Source organism: Coregonus lavaretus (assembly GCF_964263955.1).
Source record: "Coregonus lavaretus genome assembly, chromosome: 5".
Classification (NCBI taxonomy): domain Eukaryota; kingdom Metazoa; phylum Chordata; class Actinopteri; order Salmoniformes; family Salmonidae; genus Coregonus; species Coregonus lavaretus.
In genome coordinates, this window is record NC_139992.1 from 61,932,672 (window position 1) to 61,951,206 (window position 18,535).

Consider the following 18,535-nt stretch of genomic DNA (forward strand, 5'->3'; position numbering starts at 1 on the left):
GGCCCAGTGCAGTTTTTCCTGTGTTTTATATCATTTTGTACAACAGCTGATTAAACGAACACTGTAAAAGTGTGAAGAATGTTGATCAGTATTATTTCCTGATAGTTGCTGGTTGAAAATACAATCTACACAGGACCTTCTAATCAGCAGGTTTGCATGGGCGGGAGTTTCGGCTTTCCATGGTGACATCACCATGCTGTAAATTGGCTAATAGACCAATAACAAAGAGAGTTCCAAACCTCTCTGCCAATAACAGCTAGTTTTCCCCTGCCTACTCCCAGACAGTCCTACAAAATTCTTGCTTGAGAAATAGTTTTTTGCTAAAAAGCCATTTTTGCCCATTTGAATGGAAATCTATTACAGTAAGGTATTTAATTGTTACCCAGAAATGATTTGATATTGATATAAAAACAGCTGCATTGGGCCTTTAAAAGGTCTTGAAATGATGACATAAGCTCTTCGAGATGTATGCATTTCCCAGCTCTCTATGAATGACATGACATATGGACTACTTTACACCTTCATAACAACCCCAGATTGACATAAAATGTGTTATGTCACCATACTTGTATTATGTAGCATGACCATGACATATCAAACTGAGGTTGTTGATATAAGCATTTATAAATGCCCAGGGCACGGATGCATAATGTCCATGAGGCTCATGCTTATGAAGGTGTAATGTTCCTGTCATTATTCAGTTGCAGTGCAATCATTCATCTCTCAAACACAAAAAGTCCAAAGTTGCAATACTAACAACGAAGCCCCCCCCCCCCAAAAAAAAAACACATAAAGAGAGAAAAATTATTTGAATCTGCCTGTGCAGAAATAAGATGCTGGCATTCAAAATTCACTCGAGGAGATCCTGGTGGTTCCCTACCAAATCAGCTCTGCAGACCTCGGAGACAGTTCCCATGCAAAGCCATGGCTTGAGTCAATAAGAAAAAACGTGCAGCGCCTCCCCAATCCCCTCAACCCCTCAGGCCAAAGGACTCGAGGGGAATCATCGACAGCCTCCACCAGGGCCCCTGTTCAAGTATGGAATAGGAATGGGAATGGATTCAATGACCAACAATGTCAACAAATGAATAAATAAGCGTAAAATGCCCACAAGAGAATATTTAAAATGAATGATGATTCAATGACTAACCACCATTTTGTATTTGTATTTAGCATCATGTCATATGTGCTTTTAATACAGGGGCAAGAATGTAATAAAATAAGAAATTAAAAGGTAAAATCTCACAATACCTAAAGAAATATACCATGAAGTCATATGGCATTTGGGTTTCCTAGTGTAATTACATTTAACTGAATAACAGAAATGAAATCTGGCAAATCATTGTACATTCTAGTTACAGAAGTACTTATATAGTAACTACATGGTAAATGGACATGTAAAGTCTTGCAAATAAAACAACAATGACTAAAAAGGATTCCAGTTTAAAATGGCAATACTTGATGATTAGATGGGCAGATTGAACATGAGTACCATACATTTGTATTTCCATCAGGACATAAAAGGTATTTGAATTTTAGTTGGTTTAAAAAAGAAAGTTTTATAGACAGATAGACAGAAACAGCAAGTGATGACGTCACAGCGATGAGGAATGAGAGCAGAGTGATTGGGACGGAGGGAGGTGGCCAGAACCACGTGCATTATTTCTCACACACACTCAGACAGACATACACACACACACATGCATGTACGCACACACACGCATGTACGCACACACACAGACGTGAAGTCTCAGTGGCTGGTAGTTTTGAAGAGCCTCTCTCAGGTCTAGAGAGGGGGTTGGGGTGCGGTGGGTTGGGTGAAGAGGTTCCCCCTAATCGCCCGATCAGGAGTTGAGGGAGAACTGGTCCTGCTCGATGGGCTTCTTCACCCAGGCCCCCAGGCCCGACTTGTGGAAGACCTTGATCAGCGTCTGCTTGGCGTTGTGGTACTCTACCGCCGCCTCCTTGGCGTCGTGGTACGAGCTGGGCTTGGACACCTTGATCCTCAGTGTGGAGGACAACTGGGGTGGAGAGGGGAGCAAACAGATTTTGAGGTAAGCAGAAGACTACTTTGAATATAATATTGAGGAGCAACTTGTACAGTGCATAAACGTACAAGCACTTGATCTGTGCTTCAGCTGGTCTTAATGTGCTGTGCTGCCCACACCCTCTGTGATAGTCATAAACACTTATTCAACGCCGTGACAAGGAGAGCCATTGTGGTGAGTGTGTGTTTGTTGAACCATTCCGTACCTTGGAGTGCAGGCGAATAAAGCGGCAGTAGAGGGCGTGCTTGCAGAGACGCGAGGCGCGCCCCATGTCGTCTTTGCCCGTGGTGGCGTTGATGACCTCCAGCGCCTGGTCGCCCACCGCCCAGTTCACGCTGAAGTTGGGCGCCTTGCCCGGCTGCCTCGCCTCCGCGTTGCTGATGCCTGGAATCACAGATAGAACTGTAGAGTGAGCATACAAGTCTGAGCCACTGGGATTCAAATCAGGGACATGACGAGCCTAGACATTAACTCTGAAAGTTACCTCCCCTTTCTAAAAGCAAGCACGCAAGTCTAACCAACAGTGAATCGAACACAGGACCGCAAATGTGACTTATGCTCGCTTTATCCCTCTGAGAGCAAGCCAAGGCATTCGCTCTGAAAGAAAACATGACTCTTCAGGTTTTGGTGAAGGCTTCTCATCGTGGTTAACTCATGCCTTTGCTCCACAAGCGAGGGCCTGAAGGGTCAAAGTCATGTCTTTGTATAGTTTTTGTCCTAGCAGCATCTGTCAGAGATGGTGTTAAAAAAACACCATCAAAACATGATGCTGCAATGTCCACCTAGTGTGTTTGGGATAAAGCCTCTATTACAGTCCATGTGCTCCTCCAAGTGGGGGCCTAGAGAGAAGATAGATTGGAGGCATAAATCCTTCTTTCAGTGGAGGGTGTTAAACGCCTCGGTTCCTTTCTCTTCTGCAGTGCACTGGGCTGCCTGGCTGGGGGATTATGATTTAAAGGGCTAAATGCTGAGCGTCCACAGCGCAAAGCTCCTTCACGGCAAAACTCCCTAAAGCGGAAAAAGTTAATAACCCTCCCATTATCTCTTTACCTGCAGTTTAGGGAGCCATCGGAGGGGACAGAGAGGAGGAGGAAGAGAAGAGAGGGTAAGGTAGGCGAGGAGGAAGTTGAGCGCACCAGTTGGGACAGCTATTGCATTGTGTGAGATCTGGAGGGAGATCAGGGCCATGTTCATTAGGACACACGTTTCAAAGCGCTGCGCAATGGAAAATAAAGGACAACATGCTGTTACTAGGTAACCCTCACCCTGCCTTAGCCCCTACCCTGACAATAGGTGGTTTGTGGGGCGGAAGGGGGAATGCACATTATTTTAGCTGTATGTGCTATAGAACGCATATCAGGTTCCAAATGTCACAAAACAACTTTACAAAGGGATATTTAATGAACTATCACACAGAAAAAGCCTGGAGTCTAATAAACATTTGAGAGTATCTAAACAGATCTGACCTTATAACAAATGGTTGCATGGATTCCACCAATTTGGCACAAAGGGCATCAAGTTATCCAAATTCACACAGGAAGGGTAAGTAAATGTCACCTCAGATGACAAGTTCAGTGTTTCAATGAGACTACGGTAGGAGACCCATCTATGTGATTACCCATGGTCCTGCTGGGTATTTACCGTAGACATTTATACATGATTGGTGTTTACCCTTGTGCCTACTGTGGGTTTGCCCATGGAGTCACAGTGTCCGGTTTCATTGGTGTTCACAGAGAAAGTGTGAGGAAACAGACAGAGGCCAACTAGCCTCCTCCTAGCCACCTAAAGCACAATGTTTAAAGTATTGGAGTGTTTGAATGTGCATGCGGTGGTACTTGAGTTAGTCTAGTGTGTGTTCCTTGGCATGAGAGTCTATGCCCATGTCATGGTCATTAGGCACCAAACGGGTGAAAACGGGGAGGGCTGAAACAGGAAGAGACTATCTCGACTCATTTTAGTTTTCTGTTGCAAATGTTTTAAAACATTTTCAGTTGTGTCCCCCAAATGAACACCGCCCTGAGTGCTAGAGTATTGGGGGGCAAAGAAGTAAAGGAGTCGAGGTTTAAAGGTGAGGGTACTGACCGCTCAGTAGAGGCCTGTTGAGGCTAAACTGTTGGGGCAAGTCCTCAATGTCAGCAATGCGCTGGTACATGGCTCGGGAGAGGTGGTCGGCGTGGTACAGGCTACCCAGGATGATGCTGGAGAAGTAGATGGGCTCTGTGAAGTAGCTCATCAGAGAGCCCTGGATGCCCAGCACGTTCCATCTGCAACAGAGGGACACACACACATAAGTACGTACAAGTGGACACGCACAAAGACACGAAAACGTACTCACACACAAATGCGCATCCACACACACAAACACTCACGCACAAACACATAGGAATGGCTGCTCTGACTCGGAACTATCCAATTCCATTTATTTCACCCTACATTCTATGTTGTTACATTAGCCGTGCCATCTTTCCCATACATTTCCTTCCACACGCTCTATGAAGCATTTATACCAATTGCCTTGGAGAGCGACAACTTCAAAAATGACACACACAGGCAGACCATTACCAGATGGCAGAAACAAGACCCTGACAAACAGCTTTGATAACTGCCACTCCTGTCTCCTCCTGACCCGAGGCTGTGTGTGTGAGAGTGTGTGAAATTAAGCCACCGACTGGAATCGCAGTCAGACATGAGTCTAGGAGACCACTAGTTTTCCAGTAGCCCCCAGCAGAGACGTCTTCCATATGCAACAGGGGGTTGATAGTTGGACTGTATCATTACTGTTGTTCAGTCCATCCTCCCACCCACCTTATTTGATTTATGTGATTTTGCCCATTATGATAGCAGCTAAACTCAGTGGCCATGGAGGCTCTGGGGCGCAAAATCAAAAAACATAGTCAGACAAAACACATACCATTGCTCTTTGCCAAACACATGCATGCACACATGACTGCACATGCATGCACACACACAAAAAAGACACACACCCCACTCCCCCACCAACACACAGAAGCACGCACCACACACACACACCTGCTTGAGTGTTCTAAAGGAGAGTGGTGATCAAGCTCAAGTGATTGGGGCTTTTGAGGGCCTTCACAATCAGTTACTTTATCAAAGAAAAAGCAACTCTGGAGAGTAACACTTCTAATGAGGCCGTTTAACCAGCCAGGAACAGGAGGGAAGGAGCCATCAACTAGACCTCCATCTTGTGCCTTAGCACCGCTGGGCAGGCCATGTAATCCATGGAGAATGGTGTAAAAAACACAGTGAAATTGCAGGGAAAGAAAATGGAGGGCTAGGTCAAACAACGCTAGTGCATTTAGCTAAATAGCCATCGCTGAGTCATTAATCATTCATACAGGAAGAGAAGGCAGGAGGTGCATTTCTTTTCCCTCAACATTTTGTTGCAATGGTTATGTTAGGAGAGGACCTGTTGTGTAGAGAACACATGGAGGGTAGTCTGTTCTGTGCTGTAAAGTAGTCACACTTTCTATGCCTTGGTCTAATCAGGCTATGAGCTAGGTTAGCAGCTAGTGCACCTGTATACTGTAATTTGTTTTCTTTTGACTTTTAGAGTTACATAGTATAATAGCAAGACCATTAATGCTTGCTCAAAAACATTAGGTGTGTGACACTCCTGTTGGCATTGAAATTGGAGGGAGAGTTACGGAGTAGATCGCATCGTACATTAACGGGGAGGGATAGATAGCTTTGCCTTGACTGTGGACAGTGAGCAGGGCCGTGGGCTGACTGCGAAAACACCTGGGTTGGACCCCATCAATTCAGCTGCCCCTGACATTGCCTGAATCAAATAAGACTGGGCCTGAACGAAGTGGGATATACAGGATAACTACTAGAAACTAAGTGCTATCCCCTATAAAACAACTAACTGCTCTAGAAAACCAGGCCACTACGCAACTTTGCAATCCTCTATTAATAATTTGTACAATATGATTTTTTTGCTTATTTATTGGAAGCAATTTCTGCACTGTATCATAGGCCAATCTAAACAAAACTAGCTGAAAACATACCAAATTACTGCAATTACAGAAGTACAGCAAGAACTAGTTTGACCAAACTGCTATTAGTCATGCATTAATCTATTCCTATCAATGATTTATATGTACACTAGATGACTGACAGAGCCACCGTGCCTCCATCTTGGCACTTCCCCACCGTTGTAAAAAAATATTTTGGAAGCTGTAAAAATGCATTTATTAATGTCTACATTTGTTTTTGCCACGTTTATTATATTACAGACACCTTAATGCATACTTTCAAATTATATTATGTGAGCTAAACATAACAATAAAAAATTAAGAAATATATAAAAACATTTTCCTTAAAGTATAATTTTTTCAAAGTACTAATGTTACTGTCTCCACTACAACAATAATGTACTTAAATACATGTAATAATTGAAATACGGTAGAATTCCATTCACTCCTATGGAGGACTGCTTCTTGGTTTGTCTAGAAGAGATACAGCTTTTGACAAAACTGACTTTTCGTAGCAGGTTTAAAAGAACTTATGCAGAAGGTTAGGAGAATTAAAGTATCAGGTAAGGATAATTAGGTTAACATTAGGAAAAGGGTTAGGGTTAGCTAAAATACAAAAATAACAAAAATTTGACAAAAGCTTTATGCCCTCTAGACATGACCCAGCTTCTTCTGGGGAGTGCCAATATGGCCGACCGGTGGCTTCAAAGCCTCTCATTGGCCAATCCATAGCATCAGCAATCCAGGGTTTACAGTTGAAGTCGGAAGTTTACATACTCCTTAGCCAAATATATTTAAACTCAGTTTTTCACAATTCCTGACATTTAATCCAAGTAAAAATGCCCTTTCTTAGGTCAGTTAGGAGCACCACTTTATTTTAAGAATGTGAAATGTCAGAATAATATCAGAGAGAATTATTTATTTCAGCATTTATTTCTTTAATCACATTCCCAGTGGGTCAGAAGTTTACATGCACTCAATTAGTATTTGGTAGCATTGCCTTTAAATTGTTTAACTTGGGTCAAACGTCTCGGGTAGCCTTCCACAAGCTTCCCACAATAAGTTAGGTGAATGTTGGCCCATTCCTCCTGACAGAGCTGGTGTAACTGAGTCAGGTTTGTAGGCCTCCTTGCTCGCACATACTTTTTTAGTTCTGCCCACAAATCTTCTATAGGATTGAGGTCAGGGCTTTGTGATGGCCACTACAATACCTTGACTTTGTTGTCCTTAAGCCATTTTGCCACAACTTTGTTAGTATGCTTGGGGTCATTGTCCATTTGGAAGACCCATTTGCGACCAAGCTTTAACTTCCTGACTGATGTCTTGAGGTGTTGCTTCAATATATCCACATAATTTTCCTTCCTCATGATGCTCTATTTTGTGAAGTGCACCAGTCCCTCCTGCAGCAAAGCACCGCCACAGCATGATGCTGCCACCCCCGTGCTTCACGGTTGGGATGGTGTTCTTCGGCTTGCAAGCAACTCCCTTTTTCCTCCAAACATAACGATGGTCATTATGGCCAAACAGTTCTATTTTTGTTTCATCAGACCAGAGGACATTTCTCCAAAAAGTAAGATCTTTGTCCCCATGTGCAGTTGCAAACCGTAGTCTGGCTTTTTTATGGCGGTTTTGGAGCAGGGGCTTCTTCCTTGCTGAGCGGCCTTTCAGGTTATGTCGATATAGGACTTGTTTTACTGTGGATATAGATACTTTTGTACCTGTTTCCTCCAGCATCTTCACAAGGTCCTTTGCTGTTGTTCTGGGATTGATTTGCACTTTTCGCACCAAAGTACGTTCATCTCTAGGAGACAGAAAGTGTCTCCTTCCTGAGCGGTATGACGGTTGCGTGGTCCCATGGTGTTTATACTTGCGTACTATTGTTTGTACAGATGAACGTGGTCCCTTCAGGCATTTGGAAATTGCTCCCAAGGATGAACCAGACTTGTGGAGGTCTACCATTTTTTTCTGAGGTCTTGGCTGATTTTTTTTGATTTTCCAATGATGTCAAGGAGAGGCACTGAGTTTGAAGGTAGGCCTTGAAATACATCCACAGGTACACCTCCAATTGACTCAAATTATGTCAATTAGCGTATCAGAAGCTTCTAAAGCCATGACATCATTTTCTGGAATTTTCCAAGCTGTTTAAAGGCACAGTGAACTTAGTGTATGTAAACTTCTGACCCATTGGAATTGTGATACAGTGAATTATAAGTGAAATAATCTGTCTGTAAACAATTGTTGGAAAAATTACTTGTGTCATGCACAAAGTAGATGTCCTAACCGACATGCCAAAACTATAGTTTGTTAACAAGACATTTGTGGAGTGGTTGAAAAACGAGTTTTAATGACTCCAACCTAAGTGTATGTAAACTTCCGACTTCAACTGTATATACAGTGGGGGAAAAAAGTATTTAGTCAGCCACCAATTGTGCAAGTTCTCCCACTGAAAAAGATGAGAGAGGCCTGTAATTTTAATCATAGGTACACGTCAACTATGACAGACAAAATGATAAAAAAAATCCAGAAGATCACAATGTAGGATTTTTAATGAATTTATTTGCAAATTATGGTGGAAACTAAGTATTTGGTCAATAACAAAAGTTTCTCAATACTTTGTTGGCAATGACACAGGTCAAACGTTTTCTGTAAGTCTTCACAAGGTTTTCACACACTGTTGCTGGTATTTTGGCCCATTCCTCCATGCAGATCTCCTCTAGAGCAGTGATGTTTTGGGGCTGTCGCTGGGCAACACAGACTTTCAACTCCCTCCAAAGATTTTCTATGGGGTTGAGATCTGGAGACTGGCTAGGCCACTCCAGGACCTTGAAATGCTTCTTACGAAGCCACTCCTTCGTTGCCCGGGCGGTGTGTTTGGGATCATTGTCATGCTGAAAGACCCAGCCACGTTTCATCTTCAATGCCCTTACATTTACATTACATTTTAGTCATTTAGCAGACGCTCTTATCCAGAGCGACTTACAGTTAGTGATTACATATTTTTTTTTAATACTGTCCCCCCCGTGGGAAACGAACCCACAACCCTGGCGTTGCAAACGCCATGCTCTATCAACTGAGCTACATCCCTGCCGGCCATTCCCTCCCCTACCCTGGACAACGCTGGGCCAATTGTGTGCTGCCCATGAGTCTCCCGGTCGCGGCCGGCTGTGACAGAGCCTGGATTCGAACCAGGATCTCTAGTGGCACAGTGAGCACTGCGATGCAGTGCCTTAGACCACTGCGTCACTCAGGAGACATCCCTTGCTGATGGAAGGAGGTTTTCACTCAAAATCTCACGATACATGGCCCCATTCATTCTTTCCTTTACACGGATCAGTGGTCCTGGTCCCTTTGCAGAAAAACAGCCCCAAAGCATGATGTTTCCACCCCCATGCTTCACAGTAGGTATGGTGTTCTTTGGATGCAACTCAGCATTCTTTGTCCTCCAAACACGACGAGTTGAGTTTTTACCAAAAAGTTATATTTTGGTTTCATCTGACCATATGACATTCTCCCAATCCTCTTCTGTATCATCCAAATGCACTCTAGCAAACTTCAGACGGGCCTGGACATGTGCTGGCTTAAGCAGGGGGACACGTCTGGCACTGCAGGATTTGACCCTGGCGGCGTAGTGTGTTACTGATGGTAGGCTTTGTTACTTTGGTCCCAGATCTCTGCAGGTCATTCACTAGTTCCCCCCGTGTTGTTCTGGGATTTTTGCTCACCGTTCTTGTGATCATTTTGACCCCACGGGGTGAAATCTTGCGTGGAGCCCCAGATCGAGGGAGATTATCAGTGGTCTTGTATGTCTTCCATTTCCTAATAATTGCTCCCACAGTTGATTTCTTCAAACCAAGCTGCTTACCTATTGCAGATTCAGTCTTCCCAGCCTGGTGCAGGTCTACAATTTTGTTTCTGGTGTCCTTTGACAGCTCTTTGGTCTTGGCCATAGTGGAGTTTGGAGTGTGACTGTTTGAGGTTGTGGACAGGTGTCTTTTATACTGATAACAAGTTCAAACAGGTGCCATTAATACAGGTAACGAGTGGAGGACAGAGGAGCCTCTTAAAGAAGAAGTTACAGGTCTGTGAGAGCCAGAAATCGTGCTTGTTTGTAGGTGACCAAATACTTATTTTCCACCATAATTTGCAAATAAATTCATTAAAAATCCTACAATGTGATTTTCTGGAGAGAAATAAATCTCAATTTGTCTGTCATAGTTGACGTGTACCTATGATGAAAATTACAGGCCTCTCTCATCTTTTTAAGTGGGAGAACTTGCACAATTGGTGGCTGACTAAATACTTTTTTCCCCCACTGTACATCATTGATTCATATGCATTAAAGAGGCAATGCAGAGTCTGCTATATGGGTGGAAGTGGGCTTATAGATACTCTACATCAATGCATGATGTGTGTGTATGTGCGTGTGTGTGTTCTTGTGTGTGTGTGTAGGTGAAGTTCTGTAGGGGTAGCGGGTAGATGTCACAGCACACTTAAGGAAAACTGTGTGTGTGTGTTTCATAAGTCTTGACACCTCTTTATCTTTCTATTTCCACGCCATCACCACAGCACACATTGGCAGACACCATGGGTGAATCCGCACCCTGCACTAATAGCAACTTAACGGACACCTTAACACAGATACCAGTAGTTTAACTCTGGTTCGTACCAAAATATAGCTGTATCAACCACAACAACAGCTTACTGACTGTAAGGATTGCACTTCCAAGTGCAAATAAGAATTAGAGTCAAATTCATATAAACTCTCTTTAATGTCCAATTCAATTCTTTAATTGAAACACACTGAACCAAACCACTGTTACATGGTGTCTCACAATCTTGCTGGCTTTGGAGGAGGATATGTGGTGAAAGGGATACCAAAAGGGCCACAAGGCCAGGTTACCTTGCGATCTTGTCACTGCAGGACATGGTGAGCAGCCTCTCTCCCTGCAGCACCCCATCCCATGTCTGGATGGTGTTGCTGGTCCTCACAGGGATGGTCCCTTCCCCAGACTCTATCTTGGTCCTCAGCTGGCCCCGCGCCTTCCGGTTGGGGTGTCGGTCTCCTTGGTCTGTGGGAGGGGGACAAGGACAAGACAGATGGATGAATGGATTAACCCTAAACCAGTTTCTGTATTTTCTTTAAAATGTATCACATAAATCAACATTTTCATGGATGCGGTCAATAAGCCATTGATGTTCAGTACCAGCAATATATAAGTAATCCTGGCCGCCTGTACACTCTTAACACAGTAGATTTTATTTTATTTGACCATTTCAAATGCATAAAATATTACACCAGGCAAATATTACACCCAAAATTGTTGAGAATACATACACAAAAAAGTCAAGATACTTGTTTCCATTGTGGTCCTCTAGGGCATGTGACACCAAATCATCTCGACAGTGCAAAGGATACAAAAGACAATAACTTTAAATACAACTTCATCATATTAATCACAGCATTTCTACAAGTTGGAATGTAATTCGAAAGGCTAACAAGCCTAATCAATCCACTGACTAATTGTACAAGGGTATTTCCTTTTTTGTTTTTGTGTATGCTGGGAAACAATGTGACAGAATCATTTATTTGTGACATATAAAGAGGGTGAGTAATCAGAGAGAGAGAAGTAAAGAAAGAGAGAGAGAGAGAGCGAGAGAGAGATGGACAAAGACCCACTAATTAATAGACTTGTTGAAATGTGTTTGTAATGCGCATTTGGACATCCGAAGTGAAATTCTAATTAAATGAAACCAAGCATAAGAGGAAAACATACAGGAATTAATTGAATAAAATAAACAAGCTCCGATATGGAATTCTCAACGAGCATAAGATTAAATTAAAAACGTGTCAGCCAGCTAAGTGAGGGGAATGGAGACTGACCTGACCAGGGGTTGATTGAGTCTGGCTGTCACAGGGGACAAGGTCACTAAAGATGGCATGTCACCAAAACTAATGGGATGGCCCTATATGTACATGTTCACTTAAGCCATTGGCATTATAAGCTTACAGTCATATGGAATCAATGACAATCATTATAAGCCTTGCATTTAAGGGATAGTTCAGCAAATTGCATTTGGTTAAGAACAAGAAGCGTATGGTCGGAAATGCTGTTCCGTTTTTATATGAGGGTGTATCACACATTTATCAATGAGTAAAAGATAATTAGGCTTCACATAAACTTAAGGCAGAACGCATTCACATCCCCATTCACATCTAAAAGCATTGTGCAGGCACTGGATAGCCAGACATATGCTCCTGATGAAGAAGGCTGGAATCATGCCATCATTGTACATTGTGGCACAGAAGGGTCAGCAAGAGGTTTGGTAACATCTACTACTGTCACAGGTAAGGGGGAATTGCCTCGTACCTTCCATGCCGGCCTCATGCGGCGAGAAGATGCGTGCATCTCCGCAGGGCGAGGTGCTGATGTAGAGGTGGAACTGGACGTTATCCTTTAGCCGGTAGCCACGCTTGTCACAGCGCATGAATATGGACTTCTGCTGCTCCTCCTTGTTGTTGCTAGGTGACAGAGGGCGAAAAGGGGAGGACAGTGTAAAGTGTTGGCAGTGGCTCCAAATGTCACAGAAAATAAAAACTAAAAGAATCAGCTGAAGCAAGAACAAAAAAGGAATGCCATGCTGCAATTGAAGCAACATTGTGTAGCAATTGCGGCATATAGCAAAGTAATGCTTTGAGAAAAAGTTGCAACAGTGAACTTGATTTTACGACTAAATACAAATCAAACTTTTACTAGGACTTTGTGTGTTTGTGTTTTAAATGGCCTCTGCCATTTCCTCCGCCCATTAACCTCTCACCTGAGGAAGTGCTCCAGCTGGGCGTAGAGGTACCGGATGAGCGAGCGGCGGGCGATAATCTCTGCGTGGCAGTCGTTGAGTGCCAGGCCGCGGTCGCTCATGTACTCGCCGTTGATGCACTTGGTGCCCGTGGAGACGCAGATCACTTGGGCCTCTTTCACGTCTGTGCCTGCGGGCGGGGAACAGAGAGGTTCAAAATTCACCTTTACATTCACTAAAAGCCATTTGTGTTTATTGTTTATACTTTTCTATCATTATTCCATTTAATTTACATTTTATTGTATTTTTGACATATGTGCATGTGTGTATTCGGGAAATTAAATGTTTATAAATAGTATGAGGAACATTAGGCTTACAAAGCCAATGACAAACAGCAGCATTGTGCACTATCAATCATGGACATGGACCCCTCAAAAGGAAGATTTTGATGTGCACCCTGATTGACAGGTGGTGCTAAGAAGATTAATTTCCTCCCATCTACACACATCAGCCTCCTGTGGACAGTATGGCTGGGGTTTTATGGTCTGTACGAATCAAGTGGTGTACTGTTTGTCAGCAGCAATGCTCCGAGGGCGGAGAACGCCACGTTTTCCCATTAGGCGGAGTAACAAAGCGTACCAGTTGTCATGACGACCCCCGCCAGGACTTTCCGTCGCGCGTGGGGGGAGGTGAAGTTGTCCGTCAGCTCGCTGAACTTGTCCACCACCAGGCGAGAGACGGCGTCAGCGAGAACCTGGGACCGCACACCGCCACACACACAGTAGAGATGAGACACGCAACACAACAAGCACAGGCTTCAGGTAGAGGCTGCCTGTTTGGGATTTGTTTATCCTTCCCAAATCCTTAACCATCAAAGCCCTAACTTAAACCTAAGATCAGCATCTAGGGGCAACTTCATCATATTGCACCACAGGCACACATGCCAGAGTCAGCCATGTGGACTTACTAAGCATAGCTGACATTATAGACCCTCAAGCACTAGTCACCTGTCCGTGTATTCACATACACTATATACACAAAAGTATGTGGACATCCCTTAATTAGTGGATTTGCCTTTGATGATAGGTGTGGAAGAACTTGACTGGTCTGCACAGAGCCCTGACCTAAACCCCATCGAACACCTTTCGGATGAATTGGAACGCCGACTGCGAGCCAGGCCTAATCGCCCAACATCAGTGCCCGACCTCACAAATGCTTGTGGCTGAATGGAAGCAAGTCCCCGCAGCAATGTTCTAACATCTAGTGGAAAGCCTTCCCAGAAGAGTGGAGGCTGTTATAGCAGGAAAGGGAGGACCAACTCCATATTAATGCCCATGATTTTGGAATGAGATGTTCGACGAGCAGGTGCCCACATACTTTTTGTCAAGGAGTGTGTCTACCTAAAGAGAACATAAGTTCAAAAGCATGCAATAAAACTGGGTTGAGACTGAAGTACGCCTAGTTGTTTTTAGCATGCATTTCCCTTCGCCACTGACAAAAACACTACGGTGAAGAATATTAAGAATAGAAATGTGAGTTGTGCTCATTTGAGCCAAATACTTATACAGTCGGCATATATAGAACCGAATCTCAGCAGAAACCTCGAATGGACTTAATACATCTCTTTTCCTTGACAGCGGCCGTTCCTTTTGCTTGCTTTTATCCATTTACTAATACAGAGGAAAATGATTACAGCCAAGGAGAGGCGACGGCTGAATGGGCACAAATTAAAGAGATTGGTCCAAATATTACTTCCCGGGTACTTCAGAGTCACCCAGTTGGAGTGGGATAATTTGACTTCTGGGAATTGGTTGCAGGCAGCACAAAAACGTGTGGACGTCTGTGTTATCTTTTGGGGAACAAAACAGCCAGCCAAAAACAGTGAGGCAATTCCATTCTGGCAATAAAAAAACAGAGTATTCTATCACTCATGTTTCCCTGATTTTCTAATTAGCCCTGTCCATATGGAGCGACCGCTTCAGCTGGGTTGAAGGTATATTTAATAAATATTAACCGACAGAGAATGAATAGACCAATTAGCGGGTGCAGTATCGTTGACATGAGCTGCCGGGTTGAAGGAAGCAGACCGATGACAAGTGGAGGGAGAGTAAAGAAAGAAAGTGGGAAATGTTCCTAGGGGGAAAAGACAATTGAAGCCGTTGACAGTGTACCCCACAAGCTGCTTACCTGTCCAGAAGGCACTATCTCTGCACACACTGGCACGACTTTGACAGTCACTTCTGTGATGAAAAATCCCAAACCAATCCCCATCCTCACCCCCAATTCTTATAAAATTGATCCAGCGCTAGAATATTGACAGTCTTTGGAAAGGGAGAACTTCTTTGAGCACCTTTAAGGCTGGATTTACACTCCACCAAGCATTCCAAGTAGCAAAACTCAGTGTGGAGCCCTCCGTGTGAAAGTCACAAAGCGGTTACGACGCACGGCTAGTGGAGTGCAAATCCAACCTAAGGGAGGGAGTAGAGCAAGATGCAGTCTGCAGTCTACAACACCCCAATAAACCGTTACTGAACCCTAGCCCTAACCATGGACTCAAGCCCTAGACCCAGCTCTCTCTCACAACAATGTGTGTAGCACTGCATCATCATATTACATTTGAAGCAAAATCACATTCGATATCGAAAGTGTTTCTCTATACAAGAGTGTTAAAAACACCATCTTCAGAAATAGTGCTATGGGATTAAGCCTAACTCTGGGAACACCTGACAGTGCTTCAACTTGAATAGGTCTCACATCTAGGTAGGAAAGAGCCTGGATAGTCAATAGTGGTTGTTTCAACACAACTAAAAAAGGAGATGCTAATTAAGATAGAGGCATGCTATTGCCTGGTGTTATCTCAGCTGCCGATTAGGGGAGCCCAATTAGGAGATGTGTAAAGATGTACACACAATCCTTTCAGTACTGAAGCGCTGCACATTTTCATCTCCTGTCTCATCTTCTATTATCCGTCGGCCTGATCATTTCATCTTAATTTTCAATTAATGTCAAATCCAGCGATGATTGGCAGGAGCACTAAACGTTCCAGTAGGGACTTTCATAAAGAAAATACTTCAAGATATGAGGTAGTAAAGGCATGTGACTGATACTGGACTTCTTTAGATTAGCTCAAAGGCATTGTGATTAAAAGGCTTTCAGATGTTGTCATTTGTAATATCTAAAAAGGATATCTAACTGAAATCAACAAGAGAGGGATATTGTTAATTCCAGTAGTGAAAATACCTCTGTGTCCTCAGAGCTTTAAAACTACATAAGCCTATTGAACGTTTTTTTCCAGTTTAAAGTGTGACATAAGAAGTATACTCAAACTCTCAAAATCTCAGCAGATCGCTTTCTTTGACCAAAACATATCCGGATATTCCTAAATGTGTAATGCACTCCCATATAAAAAATCCTAAATCACAACTGTTTGAGAAAGCCTTGCATAAGTATGAACATAAAATAAAAATGTATGCACTCACTAACTGTAAGTCACTCTGGATAAGAGCGTCTGCTAAATGACTAAAATGTTAAAAAAAAGTAAAAATGTGTTTTGGCTTCTGGGGAAGCTCTGTTTTGGACTCTAGGGTGTTAGGTTAGTATTCTGACTCGACATGGTTGAGGGCATAAGTGCAGTGATGCCTTTGTTCAGCACCTGAAAACATTACATGTAGAGTATAAAACACTCTTTCACATAAAAAATTGTTCACCCTGGTTCTTTCACAGTCAGTGACTGCAGATACAATTTTGGTTCTATGTCCTGTTCTAAAAGTGTCTTGACTGGGGGCAGAGTTGGCTTGTTCAGAGGGACTTTGGGCTCTTACCTGGGGTAGGTGGAGCTGCAGTCCCTCTCTGGGGATGGGCTGTCGGGAGGGTGTCTGGTCCAGCTGCATGTTGAAGAGGGCTGAGAGAGCTGCCTGGGCGGCCCGGGCCTTGGCCAGCTTCTTGTTTCGTCCTGAGCCCTCAAACTGCTGCGAGTCCACCGACACCTGCATGACAAAGTTCTTGGCGTGGCTCTCACCGCTCTCAGACACAAAGTCGTACTTGAGGCCCGGCCTCAGCTCGTTGAGGATCATGACAGGATTCTTGCCGCTCGAAGGCGAGGTGAAGGAGGAGGGAGGGGGCAACGGGGCCTGGGCAAGGTTAGCACCTGGCGTGGAGGGCATGGGATACTCTCCCAGCGAGTTTAAGGAGCCGCTGCCATTGGATCCCAGGTAAAAGGAGTCCTCGGGCGGTGCGGGCGTCTCAAACCCGTTGAAGAGCATGTCTGGGAAGTCGGCCTGATCGGATGTGAAGTCCGTGTTGACTGTCAGTGTCCGGCCCATAGCCAGGTGCGCCTCTGAGGCGTTGGGGAACTGGACAAAGGAGCGCAGGGCCTTCTCTGCCGCATTCAGCTTGGCCTTCTTCTTGGTCGGACCTGAGCCCTCGAACAGCTGCCCATTGACCTCAACGGTCATGACAAATACGGGAGCATGGACCGGACCTGTTTGAGACAGCAGCTTATACTGCAGCCCTGGCTTGATTTCATTCAGCTGCATAAGGGCATTCTTTGGTAGAACTGGGCCTGGCGTTTTCTTACGCTTCTTGGCCCGGAACTTGGAGTGCGTGTGGCCATTGTTGCCCTCCTCTAGGGGGCGCTTCCTGCTGCCCCCACCACTTCCGTTGGGGAGCTGCTCGCCTACAGCTGCCCCCTCTTTGGAGGAGACGTTGTCCAGGTTACGGTTTTCCTTAACGTCAGTGCTGCTCGAACCTGCGGTGCCCAGAAAGAGTAACTTACAATGCCTTCGTTGCAGGATCTTGTAAATGCAAAATTTATAGATTCCTATATCACTCTTTGGAACAGAACTGGTGATGTGTGTCATTTTTATTTGTTAGGGAGGCTTAAATGATGATACATTTAGCCCAAAGGATCAAACATACATCTAAAAGGAAAATCCATTTAGAAATTACATTTGAGCAAAATAGCCAAAAGCATGTGTCATAAATATAAATTGTCAAAATGATAGGACTGTACATTCTTGGATTTTCAAGGGAAGTTGGATTCTATAACATGGCAAGGGGGATTTCATCTATACAATACATGCAATTATTACATCAATGGGGAAATCAGTGATGGGGAAATATTGTACAAATCAGGCCAGCATAACAACAAAAATATTGAGTTCCTCCCTCCACATAAGAGAGAACTATTTGCATTTGCTTGCCTTTGTCAGGGAGGTTTTTGTTAATATATGTAAGTTTAGGGAGGGGTCAGGGGGAAAGATGTGGAAGAGTTTACTTTACGGGCAGATGTGATGACCTGTTCTTTACCCCACAAGTATCATTACTCCAATCTGCTTTAATGATAGGTTGCCGCTATATCCTAGAGTGCTGAGCTAGTGTTATAGCTCTCATAATAGTGGAATTGCAGCTCTAGAATATTGTAAGGAACACACATCACCAGGTCCTGTTGGCAAAGTGGATGGAATGTTGGCAAAATTTTCATTTATAACATCCTCCAGCAAAGGCTTGATAGGTTACTCCTTTCGGTACTCAGGGGAGAAAACCGGCAGTGCAAATGAAAGGGTTTAGTGGGAGGATGGAGGGTGCAGGGAAGAGTGTGAGGAGGAGTTTGGGTATCATAAGATGCAGGCAGAAAGGAAAGAAAAAGAGGAAAAAACAGCAAGAAAAAAGGACACATTCCGCAAGACCAACAAA

The 18,535-nt window shown here is 43.9% G+C and overlaps 1 protein-coding gene across 2 annotated transcripts in view; it reads right to left on the minus strand.

Annotated features, from left to right (window-relative positions):
• Positions 1-1,144: 1,144 nt before the first annotated feature.
• The window catches only part of adarb1b (adenosine deaminase RNA specific B1b), a 164,590-nt gene continuing 147,199 nt past the window's right edge, over positions 1,145-18,535 (minus strand). The window contains exons 6-13 of one of the 2 annotated variants that reach the window (XM_084162081.1): positions 16,663-17,588; positions 13,481-13,595; positions 12,863-13,031; positions 12,415-12,566; positions 10,947-11,109; positions 4,131-4,312; positions 2,254-2,432; positions 1,145-2,021 (exon numbers count right to left, since the gene is read on the minus strand). In XM_084162081.1, the coding sequence (XP_084018207.1) occupies positions 1,845-2,021; positions 2,254-2,432; positions 4,131-4,312; positions 10,947-11,109; positions 12,415-12,566; positions 12,863-13,031; positions 13,481-13,595; positions 16,663-17,588 (2,063 nt within the window). In that variant the 3' untranslated portion in view covers positions 1,145-1,844. Of the gene's footprint in view, positions 2,022-2,253; positions 2,433-4,130; positions 4,313-10,946; positions 11,116-12,414; positions 12,567-12,862; positions 13,032-13,480; positions 13,596-16,662; positions 17,589-18,535 lie in introns of both variants that reach the window. The other variant, XM_084162082.1, reaches the window with a different exon arrangement.